This window comes from Leptosomus discolor, chromosome Z (genome assembly GCF_034619465.1).
Source record: "Leptosomus discolor isolate bLepDis1 chromosome Z, bLepDis1.hap2, whole genome shotgun sequence".
In the NCBI taxonomy this organism is placed as follows: Eukaryota; Metazoa; Chordata; class Aves; order Leptosomiformes; family Leptosomidae; genus Leptosomus; species Leptosomus discolor.
Window position 1 is genome coordinate 39,938,137 of NC_141419.1, and position 23,513 is coordinate 39,961,649.

Genomic DNA, 23,513 nt, shown 5'->3' on the forward strand with positions numbered 1-23,513 from the left:
TACTCTCTTACCCTTCCTCTTGCACACCTATTAACTTCCCCCTTTTAATAACACTTGACAACGGCCATTTCCATAACATCCTTCTAAAAACTATAACCAAAAAAAAAAAAAGATAAAAATACATAAAAAGCTCTCAGATACAAGGACTGTTGTTTCTCATGAGAGCCATGAACTTGTTTAGCTTTCCCTAAAAGCAGCTGTGCTCTCAGATAACTCTCTACATCTATCCAAAACTATAGTTCAGAGAGACAATTAAAATGTCATGTCAAATCACATAGGAATGATTACTATCCACGAACAACTGAAAATAGTTTTTATAAAACTCAAATTCATGGAACAATGCATCTGCCTTTAAAGAGCCAAAAAATGGAAAAATACTAGCAATTTCGTAATTTTTTTTCATGTTAATTATTGCATTTCTGTGTTTCTCAGATTAGTTTAGACTTTTTTTTTTTTTTAAGTAACGGATGCAAAGACTTAGTGGTACAGGTTATATATTCTTGAGTAAACTTATGCTTACTTTCCATTGATGACACCATCTGGATTGAGCATGGGAATAATTTTGAAAATATAAGACTCTCGTAAACATTGGGCACTTGGATTATTGCTCATAAGGTATTCCAGGGTTCCCTTCATAACCCAGCTTGCATTAGTCTCTCCAGGATGCACACGAGCAGACAGGAAAACATAAGGACGATTCCCTAAAAGAAGTATGCAGAGAAGTTGCAAAACATGATGTAAGCTAAGTAAACAGTTTGTTAATTGGAAAAAAAAAAAAAAAAAAAAAAAAAAAAAAAAAAAAAAAAAAAAAAAAAAAAAAGGGCGATTGCCAGCTTCATTCATTACAATGCAAAGTACAGTATTTGGGAGTTGAGTATTACTATCGGTATTATTGACAGAGCTTACCAGAATATCGTTATTAGGACTCATAATTACAGAACTCTCACAATGGAACTTTAAATTCAGTCAGACAATTACACAGTTACTAGTTTGAGCTGGCAATTATGATACGACAACTTTGATGGCTTTTTTCCAATAGCCAAGAAAAATACTGGAGTAGATGAACAAACTAGGAATGCTGTCATAACTAAAGCTCCCTTAAAGTCGCAGCAGTTTAGATATCAGCTTTATGAAGAATTTTTTGACAAGCAAATAACCTAAGCATTTGGAGAAAAAAGTATTTGGAGAAGTCAGGTATTCTTTTCCAGGAAGTATTGTCTGCAAAATCTAACACACAAAAATATCTAGCAACTGATTTAAAATATATGAATATATATACACTCTTATATAGTCAAGATATAAATACCCTTATTTGAGTACCACAAATAAATATTATTAAATACAAAGCAAATCCTGAATATTGATGCCTCTTAATGTCATGAAATCCATGAAACTTATTTTATATTGCTATTTCTATAAAGAGCTTTTCTTTTTTTTTCATAAAGAGCTAGTTTTACATTATTTTCAGTTGATGAGAAAGAAAAGTCATACTTACTGAACTGACAGATATGTTCATAATAATTGGATTCTGGCATGGCTGTAATAGTGACTAAGGGACAACTGTTGCCAGCCAGGGTCTCACAGAGAACATCTTGTCGAAAATATATCTGTTGAGGGTTGTGCATAGATTCCAGCTTCTGAAGATGCATCTTCATCCCAAAAATTATGAAAAAAAATACTTCAAATCTTTAGCAGTCATGTATCATAGAGTATTCCACAGGTACTATTTAATCGATCTTTCTTTTTGTTGTTCTAAACACTGTTCAAGCTTCCATCATAATTTTGGCCATGAAATGTCATTCCCTACATCTCTGACTAACTGAATACTTCTCTTTATAGAGCCTCTTTTTCCAGCTGCTTTGAGGAAGATGAAGGCACAGAGGGCACATTATTTTCTGCAAGACAACACTGTAAGGGAATGTGGAACCTCTGCTTCATTAGTGTTATGTGATCAGGGACCTTTTCAGTGCAAAAGGGGATAACAAGCAAAGGGGGAAGCAAAAAACAGGAACAGAGAGAAACAACCCTGGTAGACAAGACGGAACAGAAACAATAGCAAAGACCAAAGTCTCCAGTCTCTAACTCTTGGGCCATGAAGAATCTACACGAAAAGCTTTGGAGAAGGCCACCTGAGGGACAAGGAGGAAACAAGAGGAACACCAGGATTTCGGATATCCAAAGGAGGCCAGTGGGACTATATTAACTTAGGCACCTGATCCCTACAGTCTGCCCTTAGCCACCTCTCTGTGCAGCCTCACTCTCTATCCTGTGCATCCAAGTGCAGTGTCGACTAGGTGCAGCTAACAAGACAGGAGTGAGTGGATTTGGGGTCAGCAACTGGAGTGAACAAGGGTCTTAGCATTAGTTGGAGAGGCCACACCTCTTGCAGCACCTCTGTGGGCACCACAGACTTCGTGTCCAAAGTGCCAGCTACTGTTGGGCTCGAAGCAACTGGACTTGCTGCCAACAGCTGGAGCTGTAGTCAGTATAGGCACCCTTTGTGCTGTGGTGTCTGCAACGGAAGCAAGAGGGCATCTCAGTGCCAGCTGCTGGAGTGGGTAAAGCTCTTAGTGTTCAGTCACCCGAGCAAGAACAGTGGGTGTCCCAAAAACCAGCTGGTGGGATGGTAAGGGTGAGTGAAGCAAAGCAGGGCGCCTCAGTGCCAGGATCTAGCGTAGAAACGTGGGTTACAAGCCCATGTGCCTGGTACCAGCCACTGGGGGCAAGCACATGCATCTTCCCTGAAGCTCGCGTCCATGGGGGAGTGCGTGTGCAATTTGCTAGCAAACTTCAAGGTGAACTACCCAGCAAGCATGAGCCTCCAGGTGGAGGCAGGGGTATCAGGTGGGCAGAGAGTCCATGCTGGCATCTGGGGGGGGAACACAAGCGCCTGTGAGACAAGCATGAAAGTGCACACATCTCTTTGGAAGTGAGCATCAGACTGGACTAGCCAGCAAGCTGGAGGGCTGCACAGCAGGTGAGAGACCAGGATCCAGGGAGGAGTATGGCACGGATGGGCCATGCCACTTGTCCACAAATGTGTGTGTGCTTGTGATTCTACAGAGTGGGTGAGTGTGTACTTTTCCTAAGGAACAGCAATCCTTACCAGTTGGAGAGAAGGAAAGGGACTTGGGTGTCTGTAGTTATCTTTCAAGCAAGTCCTGGTAGCGTTACACACAGGTGTTGTTGAAGGCGGCACTTTGTCTGTGCCAGCCGTGCCAGGGAGACGGGAGATGTGCAAGTGCGTGCATGTGAGTCTCTCTCTCTTTGGAATACACACGAAGACTCGCTAGTGATTGAACCTACAAGCCAACAGGAAGGCAGTAAGCCACATCCATCAGCCTGGGACAGACCCCTGCGTCCCCTGGCTGGGCTCCAGCAGCTGGGCAGGAGGAACTGCCAGGCCCCAAAGCTGTTGGAGGCAGCAGCTGCTTGTAACACCCCTTAACAGGCACTTCTTCCAAGAGCAATTATGGCTTAGTAAAAAGCTTCATTCAACGCTGTTACACACTGGCCACTGAATCCCCAGTTTCGCTTTTATTTGTCACAGAAACAACCAACAGACATTCTAGCCAGGAGTTTTGTTTAGTACTAAAACCTTCTCGACACTGTATCCCAAATTCATTATTCTAAAAAGTCTCTAATTATCTTAAATATAGTAACTCAAATAGGTCAGTTATGAAAAGGCGTATGTAAAACAGCAGGACATCAGTCATTTGACTCATATACTTCACCCAGTTACCACCGTTTCTAGTCAATTATGAATTATGATTCCCAGAAAACCCATTTAGCTTTAAACTAAGTATTAATTTTATTTTTCCAGGGACTGTTCTTTAGAACAACCTACACACTTCAACAGACTAAACACTAATATTTTATGGCAAATCTCCATTTTAAGGAAGACTTTGAACTTTCTAAAAGGAAATAAAAATAATTCACTCATGAATGTTTACATTTCACATTATCTAAGACTATAAATATTTATTGATGTAACATCATAATCTTCTCACCTTTAAAGTTGAATATGTATATGGATAATGGTAAGCAAAGTAGCAGACATCATCTTTATGTTGGAAAGTCACTGTGAATGTAATTGTGTAATAAGATTTTCCTTTCTGACCTCCAGCAGCAATTGAACTTCTTGAAAAGTGATTCCTAAGAGTAAAATGAAGGTAATAAACACATTAGAAAAAATTTTTTCATATCATTGATCATCCCTCAACACACATTTTAAGAGCCAGGAAGATTTTTAGTTATTGTATTTCTCTTCTGTGTAACATCTGGTTTAAATACGGTGGTTTCCACCATCTGTAAAGACATTTTGTTTTAGTATTAATACTGGGAAAAGGCAAGTAAACAAAAACAAGTAACAACAACAACAACAACAAAAAAAAAGGCAAGCAAACAACAGCCGAACAAGAAGTGTAACACATGGATATGCTGTACCATATCATCCTGTGTTCCAGACTGCCCTACAGTGATTGCACCATAGAATACAGGAGCCTAATCACAAGCACCATGTGATCAGTATTACTGGAAGTCATATCAAGATTTCTGGTAAGCATGCAGACATGCATTCCCTTAAAAGCTTCTGACAAAAGTATGAAAGGTGCACAGCTTAAATATTAGCAGCATGCTAACAAAATAAGACCCTACATATTTCAGTCACTTCTGCTACTCTCCATAGTAACTCAGGAAGAAAGTGGAACTACTAAAACAGACTTACCAAACACAGAAGCAAATATTTCTCCTCAAAAATTGTATCTCATACTTTACCTTCAGTGTAACATTTTCTGTATGTGTGAATGGTGTACTTACTTATAGTAACAAATATCTGTCCCAACACGAGTCCAACATGGTCGAGAATTTAATGCTTCCTGAACAGAATACATGAGGGGCTGCATACCTGAAAGAAAAAAATGCATCTCGCTTCAACACTTTATATTAAACATCAAGATCTTCGCAGTAATGGACGACATCAACTCTTACATGTGAGTCTCCATCCAAACTACCTATACTCATTCACTATCATAGAGCGTATTTTCATGAATGCTTGGGTATTGTACGCTCTTTCAGCCATGTGACAAAGGATTCTTCCTCCTCTCCCCTCATCATGTCCTACTTTTCAGAAAGTAACAAATTAAAGAAAAAAAATAAGAATCAGAGCTACGGAAGACTAAGATGAAATGTTTAAATGAAAGCTGTGATTAGCATAAATGGTAATCTACAAGAAGTCTTGGGTCCCACTCCATCCAACTCACCATTACAAAAAGGCTTCAAAGGGAATACAAAATTGATACTATCCTCCATTCATCTGGATGGCTAGAAAATAACTGATGTTTCAGGACAAGCCTTTTTTTTTTTTCTAAGCAGTATTTCTTTAAAGTTTATATTTTTTTGAAAATACACTTAAGTTGACTACCTAAGATGAAATTAGAGTAGAAAATAATACATATTAATTGAACATTATTAGCTAGTTAGATCATTATCCAAATACATTGACTGATTTCATCAGTGTACTTGAAAAAACAAAAGTAACTATCAGGTAAGTATACAAAACATGTGAATGAAGATCAAAAGTAACTGATGAAGACCAGTAACTTAAAAGCATCTTAGCATTGGTTAAATTACCTGGTATTCTTGGATTTTATTAATGTAAGCTGTACAATTATGACAAAGAAGAATATGATGTTACACTGTCCCAAGAGTCTGAGGGCAGGGTGGGGAGGAAGCTTCTTCTCCTCCTCCTTAAGGTACGAATTTCAGAAAATCCAGCATGGGAAAAAAAACCTCACAAAGCCAATAGTTTGAAGCTGAATGACACCACACACCCCCCCAACAAGTGGAAGAAAGGCATATTCAGTAAGCCAGCACTTTCGGATGAGGTACAAGCACTACTCACTGGAGACTACAAGGGTCACCTATAAAGCCTAGCATTTCAAAGGAGACTCACTTTTCTGTCTCAAATAATGTGCCTCTCTTCCCATCAATAAGACAAAACTGTTTGAGAATATCTTCACTTTCACATCTGAAAATACACCTCTATTCAGAAAGTGATTAATGATGACAGTTGTCATTCTTCTTGCACCTGTGTGGCTTTGCTGTTGTCCCCCCTACAACGGTCTTAGGACAAATTTTTAGCTGCAGCCACCAGCAAATTTCTTCTGGTTTGGCCTCACTAACAAAACTTCATTTTAAAAACCGACAGTGTTTTAAGATACTTTTTTTCTTTTGGACTGAAACTTCTCTAAACATTTTCTAGTCATACTACTAAAAAAGAACCTGATCTCACAACATGAATACACTAATGATCCCAGGGTAGAGGGAAGGAAATAGCCGAGCTGCCTAGTACAGATATTTTTCTACGTATTTCTTCTCAAAGCATGGGAAGTGTATCTTACCGTAGTTAAACTGACTGTTTGACTTTTCACAGTTGATGATGTTAAACCGGTAACCAACGCCAGTTTTCATTCCACTGACTTCAAAGTAAAACCATTGGTGATAATGATTGCTATTTATATCCGAGTTCAGAATTAGATCATACTCGTTTCTAAAGATTAACAAAAACAAATCAATCTTTTTTCATGAAGCAGAAATAAAAGGCCTTATGTGTGAAAAGACTTGAAATATCTTACTTTCTGATCTGAATAACTTTGCGCAGATTTCCAGATTCAAATTTGGAATTAAACTTCAGAACATCTGCCTCCTCTGGTACTGAACAACTGTGAGTAGAAAAAGAAAAGGGACTGAAATGAATAAAAAAACTTAACTAAAACAAACTCAGTAAGTTTTTTTAGCGCTCACTTGGTAATTCAGAAATTATTTTGAGCTTTCCTCTAAATACAGCCTGGATAGCAGAAACACTGTTACATCAAATTAAATTTTCACTCAAGTCTACCATCATAGTCTTGTTTAAATATTACAAATCATTTCACAGAGAAAGAAGAACAGGCTTAGAGTATTCTCTGAATATTGTTTTCAGAAGGGTAAAAACTTACTTCAAATTATCAAGGTCATACACAACTCTGTCTATAATGTCATTTTGATGAATCAGTCTTTCAATATCTTGGGAGATTTTTGTCCTAAAATAAAAAGCAGAGTTCTCATTTAAATTGTTTCATGCTGTTTCCAATTACAAAAGAGGAATGAGTTCATACAGCAATAAAAACTAACGAAGTCCACATGAAGACAGTAGGACAGATTTTCAGAGACCTCAGCCTTACCCCCACTTCTGTGCACAAACTGTAAGTGTACTTAAGTTTAAACACCTGCATTCACAGCTGACGGAGTCCAATATTTGTACGTGAGCGAACTGAGTTTTCATGCAGACAACCCATTGGGGTTTACCTTACGGAAAAAAATGCACAATTTCATACTTTATAGTAGAAGCAAGAATTACTCAAACATTACTTATGTTAACGCTTTCATCCAGGACAGCACTTGATAACATTAGTAACTTACATGAGTCCTACCATAACTAAAATTAAGAGAGTTTTAGACAGTAGGCCATGCAGTGAGTGTGTTAGTGCACTAGCTTTTCACCTCTGGAGATCTAGGTTCATTTATCGACTAGGTAACAAATAAGAATGAATTTGGTGATGTCAGCCAAATGTCAGGTGTATGTTTATCCAGATCATAAAACCATTGCACAACTGGCAGTATCTAGGTCCTGGTTTGGAAAAGCAAGAATGTGTTGCAGTTCAAGAGTGAAATATAGTGGCAGAGCTGTGTGGAAAAGCTTGCACAGCACCTGCAATAAGAAGAAAATAAGAAAAAAGGAGGCAGATTAACAACTAAGAATACAGGAACAGAGTAGTAAAGTATGTTCAGGCTGGAAATTGTCCATTTAGTTAAAAAAAATATTGTTAAAGAATGAGAAAAAGAAGGTAAGTGCACAACTTGAGCACCTCTTATTAAATTAAAACTAACTGGAAAAGAACACAAGTCGCAAGTCCAACATACTGACAAAGTTGTGAAGAGGCAGACCCACCACCACCTATCTGATCAGGTTCAGCTCAAGGCAGAACTACACATTTTTTTGATCCCGCACTTGTTCTTCACACAACTCCTTAGATCTCAATATGCCTTAGCTCTAAAAGGTCATAATACTTCTCTTCATCACAGGCATTTTGCCAAGCCAAAATCCATTAATGAGCATCAGGCATTCAAATACCACAGTAATAACCAATGTAGACAAAAGGAAAGAAGAAAGGGTATTCAAGATGCACATGAAAAGAAAAAGTAGTAGCAGACACTTTCAGGTTCCAAAAAAATCAAGAGAAAGAGAAGCTATTTTAAGATAATTAAAGGAAAAAAATATTTAAAACCGACTGTTGATGTGGAGCTCTGCCTTTACAGTTTAGTCCTTTGTGGACTGTAACTTACCTGACAACCACTTCTAAGTGTTCGACAGTTAGAAAATACTGAAGCAATTAGAATAGAAAATACTAAAGTGTACAGCAAAAAAACAACCTAAAGTTTTAAGGACTCAAAAAAAGTAGGAATTTATAGGGTATTGAATTAGATACCAATTTTCTTCCCTACAAGAAAGGGTAATGTAAAACACTTCAGTTATTCCCAATATTTTCTCCAAATAATAACAATTTAGTGAGACATTTGGTGAAAATTACACGTTACTAAATGTAAACAAAAAAGCAAAAGCACTCCAAAGCACAAATTCAAAAACACTGCATCTTGCAGCACACTCCACGACTAAAAAAAACCTCCCACACGCCCCCCCCCCCACATTCGTTTAATAAAAGTAAAAAGAAAACCCACTAATTCCCCACCTCAGTCCCCTACAAAGTTTTCTTAAGTTACAAGAACAGATCAAGGCAACCATTTGTTTTCTAAAGAAGACTTAGCTGATGAGCAGTAACTAGCTGTTTACATTAAGGAGAATATAAATCCCACGGAATGCCAAAGGAGTTTGGATACATCTTCGTAGAAGACTTAAAAGCTTCTCCATGTCCCCTACCAAATTCAATTTTACTAACTTCTTATAAACTATAAATTCCTAAAAATATTAAGCCCTTTTTAAAGAGGTTCCCTTCTCGAAATTCGTTATATCGCAGTAACAACACGGAGTCATTTGTAGAAAACTGAATTCTTAGAACAGTGTACCTTAAAAAGGTGATGCAGGACTTTCGAATCTGGTTTAGCAATATTACCTGATATTTCATTCTTGTTTCACACAAGACCTAAAAAAGTTATTTTCAATGAAGAAAATACAACAAAAATAAAATGTTTTAAAGATAAAAATTACCTTCATGGTTTAGAAATCAGCTTTATGTATGACCACAGAAGTAGGTTTGTTGGTTAGAGGTCAGAGTTAATATAGTGCTTTGTATCTAAGAAGAACGAGCATTGGAATGACAAATTTTGTCTGACTTCACTCTGTTTTACTCAGGAAAATTCAGAATTATTAAGCACTACAAAACCATACCTGAAGATCTGCAAGACCTTCTCGAAATGCAGCTCTTAGACAATTTCTGACTCAAGACTACCTCCCTTCTAAATGAGCTGATTCTATCTAAAAACAAGCTCCTTCAACACTAAACGGTGCTTTTTAGTAACAGTATATTCATTGTCATCAGTGTTTCAACACTTGGTCATTTCACTATTAAGATCGCTTTGTTGTGACATGTGAAATTTGGATTTTAATGATACAACCTAAAGACACTTAATAATTTTAATAACTAAATGTGATAGGAAGAATCTCACGAAACTGGCTAGAGTTACAAGTATAAAGCTGAAAGCATTCAATCCAATAATTAAGAAAGTGGCAAGGTTTCATATCTACTATTCCATGTTCTGCTGACATACTCATCTGTCTTTAGAGCAACTTACTACGCATATGAGCCAGCTCTTCATACCACCTCTGCAAATTATTCTTAAGATGACCCTTCATCATCTTCTACTTTCTCTCAATGAAGAAATAAATGGGTGTGTTGATATTTGGGGTTCGGTGGTTTGCTTTACTTTTCACTCTGTGTTTATAGTGTGTTATTCTGCAGGACCTAACATAAACTGCATCCTCAGCATTTGTTACCTCTAAATTCTGTTATACTGCAAACACTAAAACCAAACTTAAGTGTATTAATTTTTAACGTTTCCCATTACATTTTCCTGAAATATAGCTTTTCTGTCACAGCAAAGAGAAAAGGTGAAGTGTCTTCAAACTATTAACTTCCCTATCTTTGCAAAGACCTGAAGGGAGCATTCAGGTGGGTTTTTTGTTTGTTGGCTGAGTTTTTTTGTGTGGGTTGTTTTCTTTTGGGTTTTTTGTTTTGTTTCATTTTGTTTTAACAAACTACAAAATTTAGACGGGGATGGCGGGAAGGCCGAAAGGGAAGCTATAAATTAAACTCAGTATTTAGAAACTGAATTACAGAATAAGCAATTACAGAATCAGACTGTGTTCTTGTTTATGGCTCTGCATTGATCAATGCCTACTCACCTACCTTCAAACTGCTTTTCACTGAAAATAGTTTCAAATGCCAAAGTAAGCGTTGTACATGTGCCTGTCAATCTTATCCTAAAGACTGTTTCTCAAGGGGACAAAAAAAATCAACCAAACAAAAGAAAATGAATAAAATAACTCACCTCTGCACTCCATATGGCCTTTCCAGAATAGGCTCCTTAAATGGGGGTGGAATATGGCCAAAATAATCTGGATAGGCCACTTCCGAATATTCGGGAATAGACTTTGTAGTTTTTACCATTTCAATATAAAGATCACAGTCATGAACTGGTGATACATCAGAAACCTCAAGCATGACTTGTTCCCCTGATGAACTAGATCTGGAATCCTCCTCCTCTGAATCCACTCCAGTGCAGCAAAGTTTTCCGAGTTGGACAGATGATCCCTCAAAGAGGCTACCCCCACAGGGTGAAACCTGTTCACAAGGTTTACTACAAGCAAGCGTGGTAAGGCTAGCTTTGCTTTCCTTCTTTATTACACACCCTGTACCATAATACTGATCATTTTTTGCACTGTTCTGCAGGCTGATTCTGTCCAAGCCTTTCACAATTTCTTGGCTTAGACACTGGCATGATGGAAGCACATTTCTTTGATCATTTTCCTGATGTAAACCGCTGTCTTTGATACTATCTTTCTTTTGTAGTTCCAGAAAGGCTGGCCTTCTATTGTATTCCTCTGTCAATAAAGGATTGCTCTCCTTCAAAGCAACTCCTTTCATTGATTCGTTTGCTTCAGCAGAGTGCTCCTCTCCTGCCGTAGGAACAACAATAGGTCTACTCAGATTTGCATCAGGTACAAAAGGCTTTGGTTCCTTGGAAACTAAGTCACATTCCTTAAAAAATTAAAAGAAAAAAAAATATTTATTAAAAAACCCAACCCAAACAGCTCCTAACGTTTCATTTACATTAGCAACCTCTGTCTTTCATTGTTCCTGAGGTACATTTTGCAATAATCCAAAGTAGGTGTACTTTAAAAGACGACAGTTGTTATGTTTTCAACTTACATACACATAGCAATGAAGTTTCAGCTTTCATAAGAAGATAATGTCAAAGCACTGAACAGGCAGTTCATCAATAACAAATTACCAAGTCACGGCGATTCCCTGGATATTTTAACCAACTACGTTGAATATGTGCACAGCATTTAAAGAAATATCTAATACAATAAATTTGTATACTTTCTTACTATTTTACTTTCTGCTATGTGCAAGACTCAGACATCAGAAAACAGGTTTCCTTTATATCTGCCCACAGTCTTCTCCTCAGTCCCATTAAAGTAACACATAACATTTAACTAAATAAACTCACTACAGAGCACTCTTATATGTAGCTCTAGAACTGCACACTCATTTTTTGGCTAGAAAAATTATCCACACAAAAAAAGAAAGTCAAACTATTCCAGAGTCAACTCGTCATGATAAGGAATGCCCTAGGAACCACAAACTTTACCTGAAAGTTTTCTGAAAGTTCTGGGAAAAATTGCTCATACATTTTCAGTTCTTCTATGGCTCTTCCCAATTCCTGTCTAGGTTTCAGTTTATTAATATCAGTCTCAATATCATCATTCTGAAAGACCACCAGAACAAATTAATCTTGCATCCAGAATTAATGAATTACTAAAATAATTACATTCACATTTTAATTCTGACATGGCCATGCTTTAAAAGCCAAATATCACTATTTTAAAGTTAGCTGAACAGCACATGCCACCATGAAGGTTTAAGCAGCTCAGTTTTGTTAGTATGCTAAAGCCTCCACCTCAACAGAAATATTACAAACATCTCAATTTTCTTGCTTTCATCCAAATGTATTACAAACAGACATCACACTACACCTTACATGAGATCTGTGCATTATCAAACTACTGCAACCTGTAGATTTCATCTGACTGCAGTGACAAAGGTATAACTGCTTCTATTGAAGATACTCCCTTCATCAGGGCTCATGAGAGCCTTGAATAAAATTTGTCATTCCAATCTATTGACAGACAATTCAATCAACTCCTGAAGATATGTAACATAAAAATATAGAATAATGCAGTTCTGACCAAATGTCCTTTCATGTCCTGACTGGCAGCTGGAGAGTAGAGCAAGACCCTCTCTAAGTGAGAGGTCTGGTATCTACCTCTACAGTTGGCTGAAACACTGACCTAGTCAATCCTAGTCCAGAACAATGGGAAAAGTTAAAGCAGCTCCTACATACTGAGCAGCTCAGGTGGAAAGAGCGGGCTGAGAAAAATACAAGTTGATAACAGAACACTGCTAAAAGAGTTTGTAGTTCTGTTCCACCGTACTCCAGACACATCAAGTGTGAAGCAAACAGGTTTTGATAAAAATCTTGAAGCAATCTGAACAACAAATATTTTCAAGCAGCAGCCACCTTCCCTAAGTTTCAGGAGCCTTTTTTTTTTTAATATTAGAAATTGCCCTAAAAACCTCTTCAAACTCCTTTTAACACTTAAAGCATATGGCTGTATACATGACTCAAGCTACTTAAAAAAGAACAAAAAAAACCCCAACACCACTGTTACGCCTGATTTTTGCCTATTAATTTTGTCTCATACCAACCTTAAAATGTTGGTCCTTGTCATCATCATTTTCAGCTTCAATTTCTGCATCATCTATTTCAGCATCATCGTTATCATCACTTTCATCTACTACATCATCCACTACAACACAAAAAAGTTTTGTAAGGCAGATGATACATTTAATCCAGTACATACACTCAAAAAAATGTTTGTGTTTTGGGTTCATTCTCTTTTTTACTTACCACTTGAGAAAACTGTGAAAACCAACTAGTAAACATCAATTACTATTATCAGATTTACAAACAAAACACTTGTTTGACAACACTGCAAACTACATTTACTACATTTCCATCCAGTTTTAAGTCAAAACAAAGATCTCTGATTTAAACAAAGCAAAACAAACCCAAAAAACACGCAGCACCCCCCTGCCCCAAAAAAACAGCAAGACAGCAGATGGCCATTAGAAATACTTTACAATGTAGATGTGCCAAGAACATCTCATCACAGCTTGAAGTCAGTACAAAACGAGATGGATCTGACATCTCTTCCCAAAGAATAATGACCATGTCCAAAAAAATTGAGGTCTTGGCAGCTTTTAGTCATGTCAGCTAGTATTGACCCTGTATCAGGCAACAGTCAAAGACCCTCTTCACCTTTTTTGCCTTGCTTAAATGCAGTCTAACAGTTGTAAAAAAAAAAAAAAAAAAAAGTCAGAAACAACACCGGAGATTTAACCAGTAAGGAAAATACTCGAGGAGAGTGCAACTGCTTATGCAGTAACCAATGTCCACTCTCCTCGAGTATTCTCCTTACTGGTTAAATCTCCAGAATTAAGTTTCTGACTTTTTTAGCACGGACAGGTTAGGAATTAAATTTTACCCTCAAAACATAGAGCAAGATGTTACTTTTTTAGACATGTGGAACTATTGGACACTAATGACTAATTTCTAATTGAGTTAGAGACCTAGTGCACTGAAGGATCTAGGACTCCCTCCTTTTTTAACAAAGAAAAACAAGGGGAAGCAAACTAATTGTTTACACATGACTAACAAGAATTGGGCTAACTCCCCAACATGTGGAAGTGGCCTTTAACTGGTTCTTCTGGCAGATGTTCTGCTTACTAGTGGCAAATCTGATCTTCTTCTACCAATCTCATGCAGTTTGAGCGCTGGGTTTTTGGTTGTGTTTTCTGATGGAGTGTTTTCCATGTAGGAAATTTGCTGATTGTCAGTAAAAGGCTCATTCAGAGGTTTACAAATTATACTGAATTTCTAGTGTATTCAGAATGCTTACACATATTGCTTTTACAATGCTGACTATACAAGATTACATTTTTAATGAACCCAGAGCTGTACCCACCCCAACATTTGACATGTCTTTTAATACAGAAGCTTTTCCTTAAAAAGAAAATCCTATGTATCCTATTTCCTTATGTTTTGCACTTCTTTTTTTAACAAACAAATCTATTAAAACAACCTACCAATAGTCTACTGCAACAGAATAAGAAGTTTCTAAACAGGTATTATGGAGTACCAAAAATACTGTATTAACTAGGGGTTTAATTTCTGTGGATTTTAGAATACACCTCTAAATCTATTTTCTACTTTGAAGACAAAACAAACACTTAAACTCCTGCAGTTTGAATCTGACCCATATGAACCCCAATCAGACAGCTGTTTCTAAGATATAAAATAGAAAATAAAACACAACCACATGTGTAGTCAAAATTTTTGAGAGTTAAAACTAACATTAGAGATTGGTGCTCCACACTAAGAGTCACAGACTCTTTGCCAACTGAGAAGAGTCTCAGGGTCCAAGTTTTAGCTGAGAACACAAATAACTGCAATTGATTCCACATTACATAAAGCAATGTTAGACACAATTAAAGATAAAATACTACAAAATTACCATACCATCAGGAGGCAAATTGTACAGCTGAGCCACAGGACCACTGACAGGAATAACTGGGAGTTGGAAATGGAAAGCACTTTTAATAGTTGGTAAAGGAAGACGATTTTTAGGAAAACATTTCCTCATTATTAGACTGGATGTGTTGACAAGGGGATCAAGAGTTCTTACTGCAAGGCACTCCTATTAACAGGAAAATAACGAAGACAAGAGAAAAGTATCTCTCGAACTAATAGTCGAACTACAGTTGTTTCACAGATTTCTAGAATTCACTAACAGCAAAGTATTTTGTTTACAGTAAATTTTGCTAACATCTCTTTTGAAGGCCAGAGAACTTCTACCAACTCAAATTCACCTTTGTTAAAAACCCAAACTTCAAAATTAAAAGACTTCCCCCCCGCTGCTTTCTTAAAATCAAGTTCAGCAGCCCCTCCCAGAGATAGGTCACAGCCAAATAATAGCAAATACTAATTTAATTCTGTACTCTCTTATTCTGCTTTAGTCAGCTACAGAAAATAATCCTTACCCCCATAATCAGGAATGACCATGAATACCATAAAAGAACTATGACAAATTTGAGGTCAAGATGTGATTTTAAAGCTGAAGAGGCAAAACCAACAACAACAAACCCAACTGTGATAAACTTACTTGTGAAGTGTTGTAAAGAATTTTCATCCCATTGGCATCAATGAACGCTTTTCTTCCTAATTTGATGTTTGTAATACTTTTAATGCACTGTAAAACTCCTTTACGTATCAGCATGTATCTGTGTCGACTATCATGACGGTGCCAATCAACATAAATCATTAAAAGCACCTGCACGTATCCTCTGTCTACTGCTCTCCTGGCATTTGTTTCTTTATAAAAAAAGTTAGGAAAGAAAATTAAAAATTGCCCAATGACTTAAATATTATTTTCAAATCAATGTTAATTTTTTTTTTTTTACCCAAGTAATTGAATTGTTTCTTTTCAAGTAGTACTTTAGCTATGCTTAGCAGAGTTTTACATCAACCTAAACAGAAATGACGGAATAACTGAGGCCAGTAGTCTGCACTTCGGTCTTCAGGACAACGTTGTATGTCATTTTCACAGTTTACCAGAAGAACAGTATGCATTACACTTAGAGGTAATTGTACCATACTGTCAGCTGGCAAATCAGAAAAAATAAATTGTTTACATGAAGCATATCTATCTCTATCCACACACACTGTGTAGATACAAGATTCGAAATAAACTTCTTACCACTCGTAATCCATACAGTTCTGCAGCAACTACCACTTAAATCTGATAAACTCAAAATACCTCTACCCCAAATACGGGGTAATCAGTATGACAACAGGACTTGACACACCAGAGATTAGTGTTTTTATGAAAAGATTTACTTATATTAAGTATAGGAAGTCACAATGTTAAAACCCCTCAGGACTGAATAAGACATCTCAAAATAAATGCACAAGACCTCCTGTTTTAAAGACACACTTTTCAACATTTAATTTCTTCCCCCAACATTGAAGTTTAAGTGCCAATTTACAAAACAGAATACTGACAATAATTTAGAAATGCTTCTTTCCCCAAATTTCCCAAGGAGAATTTCCAAAATTAGTCAAATACACAAATCTGTAAGACCAAGGTATCACATAGATCAAACATGAGCAAACTCAGCACTCTGTAATAATCGGTACAGAAGTTTCCTGTCATTTGTCTGAAATGGTTTTCTGCAAATCTAATCATGCCCCAGTTCTTAACCAATTCCACTAAACATAACAGGAAGGTTCTAGCTTTTACACAACTGTTCAGAGAGAATGAGTTTTTAATTCCTTGTCAGTTATGATCCTGGTGCAAAATCTGCAGAGATGATATCATCAGGATCCAATGCTGCCTGCCAAGATAGCCAATGTCTGGGAATAGACCACCATTTCGTTACCCTTCATTCCACTTCATGATTGTTACTGACAGCCTTGTCATTATGACCCAAGGCCTAACCACTCAGAAAGGTACCTGTAGAAACCCTGTATTTTCCCCTGCCATCCAACAAGTATTTTCAGATGAACGTATAAAGAAGATGCACAGGAGTTAAGCTACAGACATCCGTTACTGAAGGGCTGAGGTAAGAGACTGTAAAAGGCTATTTCTCCACCTTGGATCTAGATCGGTTCTGCAGAAGCACTGCAGGCTTTCTGCTGCATAACTGAAGAGACTGTAACATGTGTATTAAACATATATTTATATACCACACAAATATTGCAGCACCAGAAACTGCAGATAAAACTGTAGCCTTATTTCTACATTTTCTAGCCTCGACTTTGTTTTGGCCATAGGCTTAATATTATTTTTACTCTGTATATACACACAGACACACACACACACAGATACAGCTCTCAACTAGACAAACAGTTTCTTGTAGTCAAACACTTACTTGATTTTAGCAATGCAGCAAGTGTGTCTAAAGCAACCCTGTCAACATAACAAGGAAAGTCAAAACAACAACCAACCAGTAACCTTAATTTACAACACTGTAAAGCTATACAAAATATTTACTGCTAACAGATTTACTGAACATCTATCCTCATGTTTTCCTGGTTGCACTGCATCAGAGACTTCACTTTTAAAATTCGGTGTTACTAAAATATGCATCTCTGCTATATCTGAAGTCTGATAGTGAAATTTAGAAATATCAATGCAACAGCTATACAAACCTTCAGTCTTTGTAAAAAAAACAAAGCGTAAGTGACAATGACTTTATGAACCTACTCAATAGATGAGATAATTCTGAAACTCAGCCGGACAAGTACTTTCACAAAGAAAAAGATGGAATTTTAGAAAACTCTAAGTCAAAACTGGCAGTGTATGAATATATTGAGGACTAACGCTCATCAATCTGTACTACAATACAAGACTGTCAGAGTAGGAGTTTTCCTGTACACAAAGATCTCATCTCAATTAACTCAAGATGCACAACTAGAAAATGTATACACTTATTTTTACCCTCTTTGTAAAGATAGACTACACACATCTGATCTTAGACCATAAACAAGGATATCACGATCACTCACATCATGGAATAGTAACTTCATTTATCTAATTTTAGCTAGGGCTTAAAGGGACAGGTCATTTTTTCAAACGATACTCCAGTGACCACAAATACCAGATTAAGACAACATAACACTATTTTTTTTTGTATTGAAGTTAGAATAGGAACAACATGAAATTATTATTTTGATTACCAGATGAAAACCTCTCTTTTCTACAAGTATGTATTTCAAAAAGGTGATCATGTTTAATTTATCTCCAGTTAGATCCACTTACCTATTTTTACCCTAAATTCACACTAAAAAAAAAAAAAAAAAATACATGGGGCAAGGTGGAATCTAAAGTCATCACTTCAAGGTACAAAGTGATTTTACAAAAAAAAAAACCAAAAAACACCACCACAAACGAAAACAACTGCACAGTGGACAGATACTGTTGGTGCTTCCTACTCTATGTTTTAGGGTTTTGCTCTGAGAGTCTATAATTGCTTTGAAGTAAAACAGAAGGAAAATTCTATTATAAAATAAAATAGACACATATAGTGTCACTTTAAAAGCACAAAGGAGATGTGGGAGCCAATTCAACACATTGAGAGGTTTTCCATTTACAAGTAATTTTTGAAACGTATCTAAGGTTTTCCCATATACAATATTAAAGAGACCTTACTTACTTCATAAGGCTCGTGTTCTTTTTACTAAAAGGGCCAATGATCTTAAACATCAGTTCTACTACTCCATTCTTTCCCAAGGACACTGCATTTACAGCTGTAAGAGTTAAAAACAACCCATTTTAAGACAATGTACTAAGAAAGGTAAAAGAAAAAAACAATATACGCAAACGAAAATCCATGCAAGTTCATTATGAAGTACAAAAATGTTAGACATGTTTGTGCTTTAAGACATACAACGACAAGCAGACACTACTTTGCACATAATTAGTATGATAATCCAATCCTGATAAAAGTTGGAAAAGAAAAAAAATTAATTATTACTTTACAAATAAAATAAGGTACTACTTCCAATGCATGCTTCTGCTTTCTATGTTATTAAGATACAATATAGAAATAATTTTCTTTCAAAAAATCTCACAGTTTATGAAGGCAACAGGGTTTCTAAAATTTCAAGTCTAACAAGTTCTGTGACTTGCTATTATCCTTCAGCATTAGGATAGACAGGCATGTCCACCAGCATTTGAAAGCCAAGCATTCACTGTAAAATTCAGAAATGCCAATTGGTATGAGCTATGTGTTGTACATATATGCTCTCAGGAAAAAAAGAAAAAAATCTATTCGAAAGGGAGCAAATTAAAAGAAATGGTGCCAAGACCTCCGTTCAAGAAATGCGCACATGATGTACATACAGCTGAAGTCCAATGCCCACTGAAAATACAAACTGCTGAAACAGGCACAAAAACTCAGTTCCTGACTGAGTTTAGCAATATGCACTCCTAATGAAGCAGGAAGACCGTAACTAAGAATTGTCTTCAACATAACGAATGCTGTTATTAGTGTAGAATTTAGTACTTGAACCCAAGTTACAGTTTCTTCAGCAGCAGCAACACTACACCACTAGAATCTATGCAAAGTTAGGACTCTATGCTGGTAGCAACTATACACAAACTTAAATTGCACTACCCATCAGAATGTAATAAACTACTACTTTTTCTGTTTATAAGGAGTGGGAAATACAGAAAGATAGCATTGATCTAAGCAGAATCCAAATCAGAGACTCGGTTCAATTTCCCATTGTCAGGATGAAGCAAGTTTTCAGCTAAGCTATGGAACTATCTGTATTAAAGTCTTCCATCTAGAAGCATTTTATCTCATTATCAGGCAGCTCAATAGAAATAAAGCTTCCACACTTTAAAAGAACTGGGACTTTATAATTACAGATGCTCATGTGAACATCCTTGAAAACATAACCTTATAGATCATTAAATCAATTCTCTTGGAGGAATCTGGTTATGTTTTCAATTTCTCATACTTAAATTTAAGAGGTTTAATGGCCATTTTGAGCTCAAAGGAAAAACTTAAGAATATCTAACTGACAGTAGAAATGCAGTAAGAACTACACTATTTTCATCAACTTCCTACTGCCTGCCTGAAACATGAAGAAGGCCCTTGTGGAAGAATATTAGTCAGAGACAAGGGCACTTCAACACAAGGAATAAGGGAAAGGTTAAAGAAAGGAATAAAATACTTCCTATGTGAACCAAGTTTTAAATTAGCAATGAGGAATGAAATAAAATAATAAAATTATTATTATTAAAACAAAATAAACATGAGCGTGTTAAATACAGAGAATAACTTTAATTTCAAGCGTTTTTGCAAGCATAATGTTGGCATTTCTGATTTAGATCTTAAAGCATCAGCATTTATGCAAATGAGATGACTCAAAATTCCACACATCCAATAGCACTGGTTAAAACCCTCTCAACTAAATATATATAGTGTGTGTGTATATATATATATATACACACACACACACATATACACTCAAAAAACAGATACACAAGACGTATAAACATGCTTCACAGCTTTTATTAGAATTTAAGTAATTTGATGATCTAAAAAGCAAATTTTCAGATAAAAATAATTATTTTAAACATCTAACATTAAACAAGCATTTAGAACCTGTATTTTAACTGTATCTAGGTAAAAAAAAATCATATCACATTGGAAAGAAAATAATTATCTGCAATACTTACAGTTGGTTGAGTAAACTCTTAATACTTGAAGACATGGCAATATTAGCCTGTGGTTCTGCAAATTCTGCTTCACTAAATTAAATGATATGTTTAGGGCACCATTAATTCTTGCTTTCATGCCGATCTTTTTGTCTGACATTCAAAGAAATACAAGATCAATCACACCAATTTTAAAATTATCATCAAAAAATAAATGAATTCCTTCTACTAATAACATCAACTCTGCAAATCTATTTTTCACCATTCTTTCCTCCCCTGTATTTTACTCCTTCTTTTGCTCTTTTCCACTAATTCTGAGTATGCGGATGCTCATAAATAGAAAGAAAATTTTTCTTAAATTTCAATTCTAAAACTGTAAATTATTAAGCCATACCACTTAAGTATATCATTATCACCTTTTGGACCAATTTTTGCAAGAAGAGTGTGAAGAAGCACCATTAATTCTTCATTTGGTGGTGAGTCTTTGCTGGCAGTCAAAAGTAGCTGCAGTAAGATCTGTGTCCCTCCTTTGGTGACCAAGACGCTTGCTCTTCGACCACCACCTAGAAATTAAAACTCCATCAATATCTCCAAAGTGAAAGAACAATTAAGTAGCTGAACTACAGTTACTATAAATAAAGTCTTTAGAACAGCAATATTTTCTTCATATGCGACTACACTATGCAAGAACATGCAGGACTTAGACTCACAGCAACACAAATTATTTGTGTATGATTATCAGAAAGGTTACTTCAGTCTTTATGTTCTTTTTATTCTGCATATAAATCAGCTTTAGTAAGTGTCAGAAACAAAACAAACAAACAAAAAAACCAAACACACACACAAGAACCACCCCAAAAGTCTGCAGAATAATGTAGGAATACAATCACAAAGTGCTCCTTAATGAAAACTTACCAGCTGAGACTACCTCAATGAGAATATTCAATATATTTAGAATAGTTTGAGGATCTTTTGTATTCTGCAATAAAGAACAGATTTCTTTGCTTAATGTAGAAGTCTAATACAGTGGTTTAGATACTTAAAGCTCGTAGAAATTGCCACCACTAAATCAAACAGGACTTAAGATGTAACCATCCAGCTAAGCATCCCACTATGTAGCCTGAATTAACCACAAAACCAATTCAAATCTAGTTTGTAGTACAGCATATTAATCAGAACTGATAGTTGACAAGTAATTTCCCAGAATATTTAAAAATAAGGGAGAGAAATTCTTAAGTAGGTTGTGATACTTCAAGATGATATTTAATCATTACAGTCCTACACAAATTTTGGACACTAGCTAGGATAACAACGTATTTAATAATACAAAGCCCAACAATAAAATGAAAACTTGCTATGTACCCATAACCACACAGATTAAAAGGTTTTACCTCTAGGGTTGACAGGATAACTTCTATTCCATTGGAACCCTTAGAAGTCATCTCCTTCCTGGTTTTTTCTGCCAGTGAGAAAAAGACCATTTTTCTTTTAATATACTAGCTTTCAGGAAAAAAAAAAAAAGTAATCATATACAGATTATTCAGAGAATCTACACTGCAAATAATAAAAACCTATTAAAAACTGCATATACGTATATAAAACTAAGTAAAATGCTTCAGTGATTTTAAAACTCATTTTTGGTTTCCTGTGTTCAACAAGTCTTGTCACATCCTAGAAAAGAAGCTATAAAGAAAAAACTTGGTAAGAAACCTCTCTTCCAGATACTTCTGCTCCTCATACATACACATACACATATTTATATACTGTGAATTACTTAAATTATAGCTGTTTGACAATACAAATCGTCCTCAGTGTAACCACTACTGTACCAAATACCATTAAACATGGCCTTAAACAGGTGGTTTCAACAATCAGTGACAAAAACAGAAAAAAAAATTAAAGGAAATTCCAGCAAGGAAGAAACACAAGAAGGACGGCTCAGAAGGAAAACTACTAAAACCATAAAACTTAGATATTTACCTTGACTCTGAACCAGATGAAGGATCTTTGAGGTAACATATCTGGCATTGTCTGCTTCTCCTAATACAGAGTCCAAATTGATCTTCTCCAGCTGTGACAGCAGAGACATAGTCCGAGAACTGGTAGTAACACTACAAGAAAGAATTTTTACATCCATTTTTCCATCTAGAGCAGAAAGAAAAAAACACTAACAACAGAAATCCCATGTCAGAGTCAGGGGAGTGGCTAATTCACCTTCATACTTCATCTCCATTGGAAAACCCTCTCAATTCTCCTTTATTCTGGCAAGTTTAGAGATTTTGCAAAGCCTGCATTGCAGCAGACCAATTATATATAACAGCAACTCCAAGAGCACCGTGAACAGGGAAGCTGTTGCAGCAAATAAAATATAGATCTAGGTAAAAATGTTGCTTATCTATGCCAACTAGAGTAACTTATATTTAATAATAGTTTATGTTAAGAGCCAGGATACTGTACAAAACATGCCATTCATGAAAAAACTGGCCATAAACAGTCCCAAAGACTGTTTGTCATACAAGCTGGTGTTTCTGGAGAGAAAGAAAGGGTTATCATTCATGAATCAAGCAAACCAGCACCTACCAGCTGAAAAAAAACAACACTATTTCGAAGAAAAGTCTTTGGAAGGCGTTCAAAGCTACCATCAAGGGCTGGATTCATTTCGAATACAAGGGTATTTTGGCCTGACATCATTAAGTTGCCTTGAAAAGGTATTATAATATCCGAAACAATTTCAAATCAGGTATTTGTATAGATAGGTAGATTACAGCGAAAGAATGAACGTACATATACATTCAAAACAGAGCTAGAAATTTTTTTATTTGCTCTCCAGTTTTAGATCATAACAATTACTCAGAATAGTTTTCAGATTCACATTTCCACA

The 23,513-nt window shown here is 36.0% G+C and overlaps 1 protein-coding gene across 1 annotated transcript in view; it reads right to left on the reverse strand.

The window, feature by feature from the left end:
* The window catches only part of AGTPBP1 (ATP/GTP binding carboxypeptidase 1), a 53,420-nt gene that overhangs the window by 24,892 nt on the left and 5,015 nt on the right, over positions 1-23,513 (reverse strand). The window contains exons 2-20 of the mRNA XM_086479439.1: positions 22,613-22,743; positions 22,024-22,091; positions 21,548-21,611; positions 21,049-21,195; positions 20,654-20,785; positions 18,618-18,711; positions 17,334-17,371; positions 15,566-15,774; positions 14,923-15,100; positions 13,050-13,150; positions 11,932-12,048; positions 10,606-11,315; positions 6,999-7,082; positions 6,636-6,722; positions 6,402-6,550; positions 4,819-4,906; positions 4,011-4,155; positions 1,496-1,649; positions 521-701 (exon numbers count right to left, since the gene is read on the reverse strand). Coding sequence (XP_086335565.1) covers positions 521-701; positions 1,496-1,649; positions 4,011-4,155; positions 4,819-4,906; positions 6,402-6,550; positions 6,636-6,722; positions 6,999-7,082; positions 10,606-11,315; positions 11,932-12,048; positions 13,050-13,150; positions 14,923-15,100; positions 15,566-15,774; positions 17,334-17,371; positions 18,618-18,711; positions 20,654-20,785; positions 21,049-21,195; positions 21,548-21,611; positions 22,024-22,091; positions 22,613-22,743 — 2,877 coding nt within the window. The remainder of the gene's footprint in view (positions 1-520; positions 702-1,495; positions 1,650-4,010; positions 4,156-4,818; positions 4,907-6,401; positions 6,551-6,635; positions 6,723-6,998; positions 7,083-10,605; positions 11,316-11,931; positions 12,049-13,049; positions 13,151-14,922; positions 15,101-15,565; positions 15,775-17,333; positions 17,372-18,617; positions 18,712-20,653; positions 20,786-21,048; positions 21,196-21,547; positions 21,612-22,023; positions 22,092-22,612; positions 22,744-23,513) is intronic.